Source organism: Arachis ipaensis, chromosome B5 (assembly GCF_059453495.1).
Source record: "Arachis ipaensis isolate K30076 ecotype BB chromosome B5, ASM5945349v1, whole genome shotgun sequence".
NCBI lineage: Eukaryota > Viridiplantae > Streptophyta > Magnoliopsida > Fabales > Fabaceae > Arachis > Arachis ipaensis.
The window spans coordinates 22657651-22674164 of record NC_142440.1 but is presented as its reverse complement, the minus strand read 5'-3'; the positions used below and the strand labels follow the sequence as shown (position 1 = coordinate 22674164).

Sequence of the window (16514 nt, the reverse complement as noted above, 5' to 3'; positions counted from 1 at the left end):
ACATAATCAACACACAAATTATAATTAAACAAACAAATCAAAGTTCATATCTTCAAATGAATAAATTGCAACAAACTTAGTAAAATTAACAACAATCAACTCAAATTAATTTAGAAAATAATTAACTCAGACAACAATAAACTCAAAAAATTAACAACAATCAACAATAAGTCAATAATTAACTTAGAAAATTAACAAGATAAAATTAACTCAAAGAATTAACAACAATCAACACTAATTAACTCAGAAAATAATTAACTACAACAATAAACTCAGAATATTAACAATCATCCAAAATCCCATCAACTCAAAACAAATCCTAAATTACACCCTACCTAACCTAACATTATTTAATTTTTAATTACACTAAATTAATATAACAAACCATAATCACACACTTCATTAAAAAATTTAATCAATAATTTAATAAAATACCTAACAAATCCTAAATAAATAAAAAATTTGAAAAAAATACAAAAAATACAAAAAAATTACTTCTGATGGTGGCTGCAGAATGGTGGAAGCGTGATGGTGACAGAAGGCAGCAGTGAAACCTACAATGGTGGAGTTAGGGTTTAGTAATATAACAAATAACCAAAAGAAAAATGAACAACAACCTTACCTTGGCACGGTAGACCTCAGCCGCGGTGATAACAACAAGGCGACGACCTCTGATAGACGGCAAGGAACACTAACAGTAGTGGCACGGTGGAGGCTACCACAGAAACTCTAGCAATAGTGACAACGACGTGCTGATCTGCAATGACAATGTGGTTTACCGGCGGTGACAACAACTCCAGCCTCCAGGTGGTGGTGGAGCAACCTTCTTCAATGGACTAGAAGAAGAGAGATGAGAAAGAGACGAAAAAAGAGAGAAGAGAGAGAGAGAGTGTGTGTGTGTGTGTGTGTGTTTGCAGAAGTGAGGGAGAAGGGTTTCGCATTTGAATTTTATCCCAAATTTACCGTTGAATTTACCGGCGGAAAAATCTGACAATAAGGTGTTCGTCGTTGTCTAAACAACGCGTTTTACTAAATTTTGTTACCGTCAAAATTTTTCGACGGAAAATTTGACGCTAAATTCGGCGCTAATAAATTAATTTTTGCGTCTTTATTTACTGTCGGATTTAGCGGTGAAATTTAAATCCGACGGTAACTTATTCAAGGGACGAATTTTCATTCATAATCGTCAGAAAATTTACCGTTAAATTCGTCAGTAACGTCCGTCATTAAATTTGACGGTATTCAGTGTATTTTTTATAGTGTTAATGTCTAAGAATATAGTTAAAATAATTGTGAAAGAAAATATATTTAAAACATTAGAAGTATTATTAAAACTAGACCAAATGTGACACAAATATTAAAGACAAAAATATATTTATTATTAAGTACATTTGTTGTTTTACATCAAGATCTTTTAAACACATTACCTTTGTCAAGTCTCATCATTTATTAATATTTTAAATAAAAAGCAAATATGAAATTTTGTTAAGTGTCACAGCCTATTATGACTAAAATACATTAAGACAAGAGGCGAAAGAGTTTTTCAAAATTGGAATGACTAGGAATAAAGGACAGACAATAAAAATATTTGAAAAAAATAGGAGTCACTATCAATTTTCTTTATAGAAAAATAAAAAATAATTTTAAATTCATAAAAATCAATTTTTTTTATAGAATTTAGATTTAAAAGTATAACTATACATAAAAAAAGAATTGAAACTTAATCTCATTACACTTCTAACACATCCAACATAAAACAATCACCTAGAATAAATTATGCAAATAATATAACTTAAATAATATTTAATTTTCCAAATTAAATAAAGAATGCATTTACAAGATGATTAAAATCAAATTAAATAGAAATTATTCATAGTAAAAATAAGGGTAAATAATTATTAAAAAATGAATCAACAAATAAATAAGTAAATAAATAAATAGATAAGAAAACAAAAATTTATGTTAGTTCAAAGAAAGTAAGAATTTAAATTTTAAAAATTTAATTTTTTAAAATAAAAATAATTTATGTTGATGTGTCATAATATGAATAAAATAGAGAAAAATTCTCATTTATTATTCGAATAGCTAAGAAATTTTCGGAGTACCTAAATAAGATGGGTTATGCTACGTTTACACCAAAATCAACCACTAAAATTAGCCACTAATATAAAATATATGTTAAAATATAAATACACATTGAAAATAAATTAAAATACACATATATTTATACACAAATATATTAGTGACTGATTTTAGTGACTAATTTTAGTGTACAAATAGCATTTTTCAAATAAGATATATATAAATATCACATTTGTCCATTATTGTTGATTTTGGAGTGAATAAAGCTAGGGAAGGAAAGGAAGAGAATATCTCGGTGAATAAAGTATAGTCAATAATGTTACCCCTTAAGCACTTTATTTCTGCCAAAGATCTGAACTTAAATACTTGGATAGCTACCATTCGATTTGAGTAGCTACCTAGTTTGCACAGGCTGGTAGTTAGTGTTTGAATGGTTGTTGTTAGCCTTGTGATATTTTATCACATTATTATACTTCTTATAGCAAGAACAAGCTTATCAAATAAGAAAATAATCCTACAAAGGCTTATACTACTAGCATATTAATATTAATTTTATTTAAAAATTATTTCTCTAGTCAGAGAAATTATTTAAAATTATCCTTTTCTTTTTTCAAGTTAAAAGAACTATTTTACTATATATCAAACTCTATTTAATCAGAGAGTTAATTTATTATATTTTAACATGTTTTTTTTTTTACGAATAATTAATTTTTTATGTATTCATTGCATGGTTGTATATTTAGTTTCCACTATATATCCACATAAGTTTGCTGGGATATACCAATAAATTTGTGGCCAAAATCAAATAACTAGCTGGCTACCAATGGCGATTGGGTGGTGAAAGAGATTAGTTTTGATTTCCACATGTAACTAACCTTTTTTTTTTCCTCCAAAAATTAATTAACAAGAAAGATTTGTTAGTCACCATAGAAAAAAAAAAAACGGACTCATGACATTTGAGTTATTAGAACTCAGAAAAAAGATCAGTGTGTGGGAGCTTGTTACACATTTTACAAATTTTCACTCCCTACCTCATGCCTCAAAGCCTACTAAATCACTAGACGATATTTGTTGCAACCATGATTCCCAATTATTTAAGGAAAGGACAAAAATGTACGACCAACAACAATTATATGTAGAAATGGTATAGGATGAATAAGTAATTACATAAAAAAAATATTTGTACACTACATATAAATATTTAAATCCTACATTTAATTTACAACCATCAATTGGTAGCTATATATGTATTTATTCCTTTCGCTTTCTCTTCCTTTAAATTTAATAAATATCTAAGGTAACAGTTGGTGGAGAGACAGAGATTGAAATAAAATTTTAATATTTTGTTTGGTATAAAGTGAGAGACAGAAATTAAAATAAGAATGAAACTCTAATTTAATTTATACAAAGGATAAAATTGAAATTAATTAATTGAAATCAGGGTATTTTATGGATAAAATGTTATTAAAATTTCAGTCTCCGTCTCTGAAAATTTTAGTCTCCTGTGTCCTTATTTTTTGAAAGTACTGAAATACTGAAATTTTGGAGACAGAGATAGAAAAATTTTAGTACCTGTCTCTGAGCTAACAAACATCATTACAACAATATAGACTATTTTTAAGGATTATTATGTGTCAAAAAAAATTAAAATTCGTCAAAAAAAATAAATTTTGACACTATTTTAACTATGAAAATATGTTAATAAAAGTTTTGTCAAAAATAGTATTTTTAACATATAAGTAATTATAAAAAAAGTTTAAATCTTATTTTGATAAATATTGGCCATCAAAATTAATTTGTTAGAAAAATTTGAGAATGTATTTTTTGTGATACTTATTAACCGTCAAAAATACTATTTATTTGGACACTTATTGACCACAAAAAATTCTCAATAAAAATTTTTTAACAAAGAATGAGATGAGATCTTGAAACTGAAGAATAAACTGAGATTTTGAAGATGAAGAATGAGTAGTATGATCCCAAACTGAGAGCAGTGTGATGCCAAAATTGACGGAGCTCAACGAAAAAAGGAAGAATGGAGTATGTTGAAAACAAATGAGTATCAAAATTGAGGAATAATTTTCTACAATCAAATTATAAATAAAAAAAAAACATAGAAAATTTGACATTTGTGATATTTGTCAAAAATATATATTAATTTTTATACTTAACTATGGTTGTTAAAAAAAATCATGTTAAAATAACTCTCTTTTCTTATAGTGCATTATACTGTATTTCAGTCTCTCTGTCTCTGTCCTAGTACCTCAAAACAAACGCTACCTAAAAGATTTAATTACTTTGTTAGTTCTTATAGTTTTGCAAAATTTTCAATTAAGATCCTATATTTTTTTTCTTTTTAAATGGGTAAACTTGCACCAAATTTTTTTTTCAATTAGGTCTCTCTTAACAGTAATTAGTTTAATTGTATAAGGACCTAATTAAAAAAAATTGGTGCAAAAATCCAAATAAAAAGAAAAAAAATATAGAAACTCAATTAAAAAAATTGGTGCAAAGACTCAATTAAAAAATATATATATATAAATTTAATTAAAAATTTTATAAAATTATAAAAATTAACAGAATAATTAAATTTATTTAAAAAAAAACATAAAATAAATATAGAAGTACCACTACCGTACACTAGTTACACATACATCACAACATTAATTAAATGCTTAGTATAAATATTTATCAACTAGTTTTAACTTTTAACAGAACTTCTCCTCTTTGTGAAGTATAAAACAAGTGTTATAGTTGGCGTGTTTATGCCTTTATGGTCCGATCTAGCTCAATGAATCAGTCTGTACTCGGTCTATATAGGTCAAATTTAGTTAGAATATTTTTATTTTGATTTTCAAAAAAAATAAAAATTGAATTTCAAAATATGTTTGATAGAATATTTTAATAATATTTTTAGTGAAAATATTTTTAGAAAGTAATACAAAAATAAAATTGATATCTTCTTACTTTTAGCTTTTTAGTTAAAAATAGTGAAAATATGTCAAAATACGGTGCAAGTTTACCTATAAACTATGATGTAAGAACACTTTGATAACTTATTGTATTCGCGTGTCAGACACATTTTAGATATGATACTTATTGACACTCGTTTGACACGCGTATCTATTGTGTTTAACCGTATTTTAATAAAAAAAAAATTTTTTTGGACACATTTAAATATCATCACGTGTCAGCATGTCCAACTTTATTCTTAACATATATTCTTGAAATGAGTTTAAAAATAATATATATTATTATTTTTTAAAACAAAAAAATATGTTAAATATTTTAATATTAAAAGAAGATATTAAAAATAAACAATTAAAAAATTATTTTATATTTTATATATATGTCGTGTTCTTATATTTTATAAAATTTTAAAATTTGCATCTCTATATATTTTGTATCGTATTGTGTTCTGTGTCCATATCAGTGTTCGTTTATGTATCATACTATACAACAGTGACCTTAATTTTTTTTAATTCCTTTTTTCTGCTTTATAAGATAAGCGTGATCTTTTATCAAGATACATTTACTTCCTTTATATCAAATTAATTGTTTGTTCCACAATTTACATTTATTAAGAATTGATGTATCTAATAATTTGAGAAAGATATATAGTGTTTGCTTTTATATATTTTGTACTAGTTTCATTCATTTGAAAGTTCTATGCATGGCGTATGTATATATATAGATTAAAATCACGCATAACTTTATTTGTTAAATAATGAAAAAAAAATGAGATGATATCCACCGAAATAAATCATTTTTGCTACTTCAATTCTCAAACATTTCTTATACACCAACTTTTGTCTTCTTTTTTTTGGATGGACTTATACTCCAATCTAAGTCCAAATAGATCATCTATATTTAATGGACATTCAAAAATAATATTTTAGTTACTTTAAATATAAATAAAATTTTATAGATAAATAAATTAAAATAATGTTACAATGATAGTTAATTTTTCAACAGGAGTCCAAATATTTATTTTGTCAATTAGCAAATTAAATGTCAAGAACAATCAAGTGTAAATCATGTGTGGGAGTCCATCAAGATCTTTGATTTCTTTTGACATATGCTTAGTTGGATTAATATAAAAGAACTTAAGGTTTTATAATCTCCTTCTAAGTGAGACTAAGTTTTTTTTTTTTGGTGACTTAAGTGAGAGTAAGTTTAAAACACAACATATTTAACGTGTCTTGTCTAAAAATAATAAAAAGAAAAGTTAGAAAGGGAAAAGATAGAACCATGAAATGATGAAAAAAGATTATTAAACACCTCCATAAAATTAAGGTACATAAACCATGTTACTATTTTAGCATATCCAAGTTCACATATGCACACAATGGCCAAGCCTTTATTTATATACAATAGGAAATAACAAAAATAAACCAACAAATAATAGATATTTAAGTTAATTCTCAAAAAAAAATTAAATTATACATTTCAATTTTTAACAAATTTTTATTATTTTAAAAAACTTTGAAATAGATTGACTTTTCTATAAAAAAAATTAATTTATTATAATAATATATTTGTAATACTTAATTATTTGACCATAATATTTGTTAAAAATTTATTTGTTAACACATATATTAAATTTTAATAAAATCATATCAATCATGTATTGTGTGTATACTAAAAATCAATTACTAAATCAATACATATAAAATATATGTTAAAATTAAATATAAAATATATATTAAAAATGAAAACACTACATATATTTATATACAATACAAATACATGCTGATTGATTTAGTGACTAATTTTTTGTGTTTATAACATTTTTTAAATAATGTAAGCTAATTATTATTCTTCTTTCTAAATTTATCCGTTTATATATATAAGAGGCAACAATTCTGGTCCATATTTGCATATTTGTGGTCATGGAGAATATAGGTAATGATGACCAGAGCCATCAGCCACTGCTATCTCCAGAAGACCAAATGCGGCCCCGGAACACGGTTGTTTTTACGACGGATTCCGATGACATTGGTCCGATCACAGGCCCCATAGATTTCTTGAGACAGTTCTCCATTGAGGCAAAGAAGCTGTGGTACCTGGCGGGCCCAGCCATCTTCACCTCCCTTTGCCAATACTCCCTTGGCGCTATCACTCAGCTTTTTGCCGGCCACGTCAGCACCATCGCCCTTGCCGCTGTTTCCATCGAGAACTCTGTCATCGCCGGCTTTTGCTTTGGCATCATGGTAAGCTTTCATCTATCTATCTAGCCCAAAAGATTTTGTGCTTAATATTTGAATAAACATTTTACTTCAAAATACATAGCATTTTTCATATTATGTATATATCTATATACCTTAGTAAATCAATAGGCACTATATTCATCACTCTTTTATTTATTTAAAAATAGTTTATGATTTCACTAAGAGGTTTTCAATTTAAATTTTAGAAATAACAAAAAAAAAAACATTTTATAGATCATAAAACAAAAGGTATTTAAAAAAATGGGCATCAATCCTTTTGCTTATAGTATAGAAAAATAAATACATAAAACTACAGAAGTTCTATTTCTGGCCACTAATTTTTCAAAGCCCGGTATAATTTAAAGGGTTTTTGGATCAAGTTTAGGAGAAGTTCGAACTCAATATCTATACCAGAAAGGAAATTCAAAGTTAAAGGTTTGAACGCCATGTCTACCTACTATTCAAATTGTTTATATACCACTGAATTATTAGTAGTGACCAACAGCCTACATGACTTACTGAAAATAGAACATTTTTATGAGAGGAAGCGGGAGTGGGAGCTTGAGAAGGAGTGGGAGGAGAGGAAGTGCGGGGGTGGATGGAAAAGAAGGAGCATCTTTGTAAGTTGGGAAAGAAAAAATAGCAGTGGAACTGAAATTAAAGATAAAGAGTCGGAATAATTTAAAAATTTTATTAAAAAGATTTTAATATTTTTGTCATATGAAATTAATCTTTTATAAATATATTGTTATTTTTTTATTTAATAGATATTTTTATGAGCCTTAATAAAATTTATAGTACAAATAATTATTTTTCCTAATAAAAATGATGAACATGATTTTGAGTGTACAGATAAATCTTTTGAATATTTTATATTTAATAAGAGGAATATTAGGGTACCAGCAATTTTGGTGTTTTGTAACCATCAATTGGTTATCAATAGTGTTTTTAATGGTGTGAGATTACATCTAATGGTGAGAGAATACTCACTTTTGTTTTGATGGTTAAGTGTTGGCCAGAAAACACAAAAATTACTTCCCCTAAACTTTTCCATAAGTAAATAGTATAATAAAAGTATAATTTGTAGGATAAAGCGTTATTTTGCAATGCAGATTGGTATGGGAAGCGCGTTGGAAACGCTGTGCGGACAAGCCTTTGGAGCAGGGAAACCAGAGATGTTAGGTGTGTACATGCAAAGATCATGGATAATTCTGAACACCACCGCGCTTCTTCTATCCCTTCTATACGTATTCGCACGGCAGATCCTAAAGGCAATAGGAGAAACCACCGCGATCGCCGAGGCGGCCGGTGTTTTTGCGTTGTATATGATCCCGCAGCTGTTTGCCTATTCCATGAACTTCCCCATCCAGAAATTCTTGCAAGCTCAGAGCAAGATGATGATCATGGCATGGACCGCGGCGGTTGCATTGGTAGCGCATGCTGTGCTTAGCTGGGTACTAATGTTGAAATTGGGGTGGGGCCTGGTGGGTGCGGCGGCGGTGCTCAACGCGGCGTGGTGGTTCATGGTGATAGTTAAGATTGGTTATGTAGTGTGTGGGTATTGTGGTAAGACTTGGAGAGGCTTCTCCTTCCAAGCGTTTCAGAATCTTTGGGCCTTTCTTCGTCTCTCATTTGCCTCCGCTATCATGCTTTGGTGCGTTACACCTTTCATTATATGCGCAAAAATAAATGGTCAACGAATAAATCATTATTTAATTATTAATTTAATTATTTTAGTTTTATTATCTAATAATATATTCTATTTTATATTTTTAAATATTAATTATTAATAATTAAAATTAATTAATTCTAATGATGCTTTTATATGCATAAAGTATTATTAAAAGAGTTACTGAAATTAGCCAAAAAATTTTAAAATTGAATATTTTAATTTTTTTAAATTCCAAAATGTATAAAATAATCTTTATTATTTACTTCCATTATATAATACAATCTTTTTTATTAATAGCTAACAATGACTGCGGATGTAAAGCGTTAGCTTGCATACATGGTTATTAAGTGATCATATGTGCAAGTTTGACATATCAATCTGAATGAAGTACAAAATAATTCCCAAACAATTTAAAAAATCTCAAAATAGGTTTTGAAAAATTTTTAAAATTTTAAATAATTCTTTCAAATATTTTTAATCATTTTCAAAATTCAACATCTTATAATATTTTTATTAATTAGAATAATAAAATATTATTAAAAAATATATAATAAATAAATAATATAAAAAATAACAAAATATATACTACCAAATAATTTTATTTATTAATACTAAAATGTCATAAGAAATACTATTATTTAATTATTTATATATGACACTTACATCGATATAATATAGAAACTATAATAATAACAACTAAATCTAAGGAGTTATTGTATTATGAAGACTATTATTTTATGGATCTAAACTTTTAAGATATTAACACCAAATAAATTTAAAAAAATATTCCTAAGTAAAAAAAATCTATTTTTTTAGCATAATTGCTAATTGTAGTAGCACAAACAACTTCAATTGCAAATCTATTTTGTGCAACATTATTACAATTAATGAATCTCAAAACTTTTTAAGAAATATGACAAACACAACACTTAGATTTGCTAAGACATCTCTTCTTCAAGTGGTGCAAAGTATTAATAACTTCACATTGAAATTTTGTAAATCACTACATTGACCTTGTAGTTAACCAAAACTTATAAATTTGACTTTATAGATAACTTAATTCAAATTGCATGTAAGTTCTAAAGTGTGGTAGTCATAAATATTTGCATAAATATTCCTAATTATTTTTATAAAAAATTTTATATTAAATAAAAATTCTCCTATCTTTTTTAAATAATATTAGTTCATTCTCTTTTTCATTATTAAAGAATAATCATAGAATATGATACCTATATATTAAATTAAATTAAATTAATATCTTGCATGATCAAAAATAAAATAGATTCATTTATTTATTATTTTTTTAAAATATATAGTGCCTTCTCAAAATTAATTTATAATTTATTTTAAAAATATTTTGTATATAAATAATCAAATTTGAGATCAATATAACAAAAATTTTAGAAATTAAAATTTATTAATTAAGAAATAATTATATATAAATAATTTGAAAGACTATTTTATATTTTTTTAATCTTTTAGAAGCTGTTTTGAGAGTTTTTAAATTTTTTGAAAATTATTTTATACTTCATTCTAATTATTGATTTATCCAAATTGCACATATGAATACTTAACGATTGTATGTGCAAGTCAACATACCACATACATCAGCAGTCATCATTAGTGACTATTAAAAAAAATTACATTATCTAATAAAAATAAATATTAAAAATTATTTTATGTATTTTAAAATTTAAAAGACTAAAATATTTAATTTTAAAATTTTTAAAGATTATTTAGATAATTATCCTTTTTATTATTAATAGAAAGGGAAAAGTTTTGGTAATCAATATTTGTTTAAGCCAACTTCATCGGATAACATTTAAATGAAACACACAATTTTATTGATTCAATTGTCATTGTAATCTTACATTTGTGCGCTGGGATTGGATTTTCCCATACATTGATTGTTCTCATCCGTTTCTAAGAGCTCCAATACAGTATTTTTGGGATTTTAAATTTAATATATATATAAAAGAAAACGTAATATTTTCATATTTTATTTTGCATTAAAGATGATTAATAAAATAAAATCAGTCACAGTATAAAAAGATGGTTTCATGTTAAAAGAGAATTAATTAAATTTTATTATTTTATATAAAATTTAAATTGAATTGAAACTAAATATTGAAGTGATAAATTTTGTATTTAATTTCAAATAATAATTTATAAAAAATAATAATTTCATTTTTATTTTTTATAATAACACTTCTCATATGATTTTTTTGTATTGTATCTTTGTATACATCTAAAAAGAAGTGGCATTATCAAAATAAGTGAAATTATTATTTTTTCAATTTATAATATATAATCATATAAATATTGATGTGATGTGATATTTTGTGAGACTCAATGAAATTGAAATAAAACTATCACTTGCTTGATTCAAATTCTTTTGTTTTCATTTCGGTGTTTAGCACCACTAATTTAATTTTAGTTTGAATCATTTATTCTTTTTTTTTTCCTTTTTGTACTATTTTATAATTTTTTTAAAACATTCTTCTTTTCAATTACAAATGTGTATGTCTTCATAATGTGTGCATAATTTGAGTGAAAATAATTTTAAGATATGTTCATTTGTTTTTGTACTATTTTACTTTTAACTTTTTCCATTTTTTTAACACTAATATTTTATTACAGTATAGTGTATATTTCTCCACAACCTATGTATGAGTGAAAAAGAAATCTAAAATCTGTTTAATTTTATACTATATGAAACATTTCAAGTGCATCAGGCAGTACTGGTGCACCAGTTGTTTTAATCGTTGATTTCAATTAATATATATTATATATTTTTTTTATAATTCAGATCGATGGTTAAAACAACTGGAACACCGGTACTCCCGGTGCACTTGAAATGCTTCCTATTCTATATATGCATGGTTTTATTGGAGTGTGGTTCATTCTAAATTAAATAGAATAATGTATAATCCTTATTTACACACATTGAGTTGAACATTTAAAACTAACAAATCTCATAGCCTCAGCCTTATTAAAATTTTGTCTCCGACTTGCTATTATTTTTTATATTTATGATAATTGAATTAATTTAAAATTTAAATTTAAATTAAATATAACATTTAAAATAAGATTGGTATCAATACAAAGAGATCATATATATTATTTAAAAAAATTAATTAAATGTTGTTACTTATATAATTCATTAAATATAATAATTAAAAATATAAAATTTAAATTGAATTGAGATAAAATATTAAAATGACAAATTTTACATTGAGCGTCAAATCAATTTTAATGATATATAATATCACAAATATTTATATAATATTTTGTAGAATTTAAAATAAAATAAAAAAAATTAAGCATAAAAGATGCTATAAAGTAACAATATCAATATATATGCATAATAGTTAAAAATTGAAATACTCAGAAATATAATTATTAATATTATTTTTTTCTATTAATTTAAACTTTTGAGACAGTTTCATGATAGAAATGACTGTTCTTTATGAGGTTTCGGCATATATTAATAGTTTCTTTTTGCTTAAAAATCTTGGAGCAGCCTAGAAGTTTGGTATTTCATGGCCCTGATTCTTATTGCCGGTTATCTCAAGAATGCTGAAGTTTCGGTGGATGCCATGTCTATCTGGTAAGTGTGGTCACTCACATTTCAATAATTCAAACAAGTGCTAGAAAAATATCTTCTTTTCGCTTACGTTGAGTTAACTCAAACACTTCATTTGTCTAATATTGATCATTTAATTATATTTGTAGCATGAACATACTAGGATGGATGATCATGCTAACCTTGGGAATGAATGCAGCAGTAAGGTTTGGATTTAATTGGTCACACATGCACACGATAATATGCATAAATGAAATTAATAACACTTTTGTCTACTAAGATATATACTATTCGAAGAGTTTCAAGTGTACCTAGAACACTGGTGTTTCAGTTATTTTAACCGTTGATCTGAATTATTAAAAATATATATTAATTGAAATCAACGGTTAAAATAATTGGAACACCGGTATTCTCCATATACTTAAAATTTTTCTTATACTATTATGCTATCAGAAAAAAACATAAGATACTATTATGTTACTTTTTTTTTTTGACAGATCATATATATATGAAATTTATCTGATATATCAAAATAGTGTATGCATGCTATGGTAATTATTATTACTATAGCTATAATGGCTACATAATTATAACAACTTTTAAAAAAAAATTATTTTTTTAAAATATTAAAATAAAATATACAAAAAAATATTACAAAAATATAGAAAAATATTACCTTAATTTTGACCAATACTTTAAAAGAACCCGGGATATTTCTGAAAAATAAATGGAAAAGATATGATATTACCATTAAAAAAATGAAGTCAGGCAATTTTGGTGCAGTGTGAGAGTGTCAAATGAATTGGGAGCTCGTCACCCAAGAACGGCGAAATTTGCTATAGCTGTTGCTGTGATTACTACACTTATGGTTTCTTTCGTGCTCTCCATGGTTCTTGTCATCTTCAGAAAAGAATACCCTTCATTGTTTACAACGGATGAAGATGTGAAAGAGCTTGTGATAGAGTTGACACCCATGTTGGCGTTGTGCATTATAATCAACAATGTGCAACCAGTTCTTTCAGGTGTGGCTGTTGGGGCAGGTTGGCAAGCTACTGTTGCTTATGTCAACATTACTTGTTACTACTTAATTGGTGTTCCCCTTGGACTTTTGTTAGGTTTCAAACTTGACTTGGGTGTCATTGTGAGTATCTTCCTCTCTATCATGGATTAATCAACTTTCTGTTTATATTTAGTTTAGTGGTGAAATTTTAAATATATGTTTAATGTGTTTTGATGTTTTTTAGGGGATTTGGTCTGGAATGATGTCAGGGACCATCCTACAATCTTGTGTGCTATTTTTTATGGTCTATAAGACAAATTGGAATAAAGAGGTAACGTTGTTTTTTGCAAATTGGAGTAGTATATATGCATATATGTAGGTGTATGATTTTGCAAATGCATGCAAGATGAAGGCAAAAATACTTGAGCAATGGTATACATAAAAATATTTCAGTAGAGACTTAACTAATTAATTTTAATCTTGTGTGCAAATGACAGGCCTCTCTTGCTGAAGATAGGATAAAGAAGTGGGGTGGGTCTAAAGATTCAGAAGAGAACTTGATTGCAAATTAAAGCATGATCATCAGGAAACATGAAAGTGCTGCAAATTAAATACTTTTGAACCTCGAAACTTTATCGATTTTATAATCGGTTCAATTTTTAGAACCTTGCTTGATGCAAACGAATAATAATTATGCAAAACAGTTTTCAACTAGTATTTTTACCCGTAATATTATTACGGGAATATAAGTCTTTTAAAATTACGTTAAGTCCTGATATTATAGATTATGACACGAAAAATTTATAATATTAAACTACTTTTATAAAATGGTATTAAGGGACAAAAGTTCTCGTCGGCTAAAAAGATCAGAATCTTAAACAAAATTAAATAATAAATTTTTTAGTTATTATTTTTAAATGAAAGAGTTTAATTTTTTTACTTAATTTTAACATTCGTTATCTAAAATTTAAAAGAATTTAAGGTGTATATTTTTATATTTGATTAGGTATTAAGTTTGTTGCACAAATAGAAATAATTAATTTTTATACTTACTATTTAAAAATAATATTTTTTCTATATATATAAAAATATAATTAGATATTAATATAAAAAAAATTTATATTTATAGTTATAAAATTAACTCATTTTTTTAAAACAATTGAATCTTGATTCTAACTTTTAATCACAATATTTGTATTTTTTTTAAAATTATATGTAATAAATATTTAAAAGAAAAAAGTAAAAACATATATTAAAAAGATAAGCAGTAAAAATTTAAATTTAAATAAAATATATGTATATAATAATATTTTTTATTTAAATTATATTATGTTGTTAATTTTATTTTTTGTAGAAAAAAATAGAGAATGAGAGAAAAGAGAGAGAAAGATAAAGAAGAAGAATGAGAGAAGGAGTTTGTTAATTTTGGAAGTTAAGAAAATTTTTTATTTTAATTATAATGAAAATATCTAGTGACAAATTTTGATTTGTCAAATTACTAATATAAAATATGAATTATAAATTATATATAGAGTAGGAAGGATAGAGAGAAATAGAAAAAAAGAGAGGTCGTAGATAAGAAAATATAAGAAGGATGTTTACTAATTTTAGAGGAAAATATTTTCTCTAAATTTTAATAAGAGAGTGTCGTATGACACATTTTAGTTATTAAATTAGTTAGTAATATATAAATATAATATAAAATATAGCTATATTTCAATTTTAGTATTTTAATTTAATTTAAATACAATTAGAGAATGTTATATTGTATATTTTGATTGTCAAATTCGTAATTAGTCATTAATAATGATAATGATATATAAGAGAGATAGAGTGAGTGAAGGAATGAGAGAGATAGAGAAAGGAAGAGAGAAGAGGGGAGAGTTTTTTAATTTTGAAGAAAAAGATTTGATTTCAATTGCAATGAGAGAGTGACATGTGGCACATTTTGGCCTTAAAATTAGTAATATATAATAGATATATAAATATAATATATAATATAGCTATATTTTAATTTTAGTATTTCAATTTTAATTTTAATTTAATTTAAATATAATTAGAGAATGTTATATATGTTGTATATTTTGATTGTCAAATTCGTAATTAGTCATTGATAATGATATATAAGAGAGATAGAGTGAGTGAGAAAATGAGAGAGATAGAGAAAGAAAGAGAGAAGAGAGGAGAGTTCTTTGATTTTGGAGAAAAAGATTTATTTCAATTGCAACGAGAGAGTAACATGTGGCATATTTTGGCCTTAAAATTAGAGATATATAATAGAATATATAATAGATTTTCGGTTTATAAAAGATGAAATGAAAGAAGAAACTTGTTATTCCAAGAACCAGAAGTGGTGGCGTGGACTCATTATTATTCCCCATTAATTGGGAACGTTTCTCTAGTTGAAAAGGCTCTTTTGCACAATTGTTTCTATTGTTTTCCTTCCCTCCACTTTCTTCTTTCACTTTGACTGTCATACATCTAATATATTAGTCACTAGTTAATCATTTGAGACTACTAATGGAAGTTGCATATATGTAAGAATAATACTTCCGGAATAATAACATTACTATGATATGATGCTTTTTTGAATATATATCCCCATATCAAATATATAGAGATAAGCCTCAATGTAGTCTTTGAAGTTGCACTCGAGTCTCATAGTAGTCTCTAAACTTAAAAGTTTCTTAGAGTCATCCCCGAACTTGCACTCCGGGACTCAAAGTGGTCCTTCCGGCAATTTCAGCACACGTGGCGCAACCGGAAAGCTTAGCTGGCAGCGTTGGTGACACGTGGGACTCACAACGGCTAGCTGATGTGGCAGAGTAAACTCTTCCGACTCAATTTGGTCCCTCAGGTGAAATTAAAACCCTAATCCCCTTTTTTGAAGGCCACATTGTTCACTCTGCTGTCTTCTCATCGGTGCTGTGTTTTTCTGTTCTCCCTCTCTAAAGCCCGAAGGTT

General features: G+C 26.0%; 1 protein-coding gene across 1 annotated transcript; it reads left to right on the top strand.

Annotated features, from left to right (window-relative positions):
• Positions 1-6951: 6951 nt before the first annotated feature.
• On the top strand, positions 6952-14256 carry LOC107641763 (protein DETOXIFICATION 29-like). Its single transcript, XM_016345230.3, has 7 exons — positions 6952-7295; positions 8405-8946; positions 12488-12574; positions 12700-12756; positions 13334-13691; positions 13795-13881; positions 14048-14256. Exons 1-7 carry the CDS (start codon positions 6975-6977, stop codon positions 14120-14122), a joined length of 1527 nt encoding a protein of 508 aa, XP_016200716.1. The 5' UTR covers positions 6952-6974; the 3' UTR covers positions 14123-14256.
• The last annotated feature ends 2258 nt before the right edge of the window (positions 14257-16514 follow it).

What these genes read in the sequence shown, in the direction of transcription:
- LOC107641763 (XM_016345230.3), top strand. Translation starts at nt 6,975, where the DNA reads ATGGAGAATATAGGTAATGATGACCAGAGCCATCAGCCACTGCTATCT. An exon ending in GTGGATGCCATGTCTATCTG is followed by an intron (nt 12,575 to 12,699) that starts GTAAGTGTGGTC and finishes TTATATTTGTAG; the next exon opens with CATGAACATACTAGGATGGA. An exon ending in GGAATGAATGCAGCAGTAAG is followed by an intron (nt 12,757 to 13,333) that starts GTTTGGATTTAA and finishes ATTTTGGTGCAG; the next exon opens with TGTGAGAGTGTCAAATGAAT.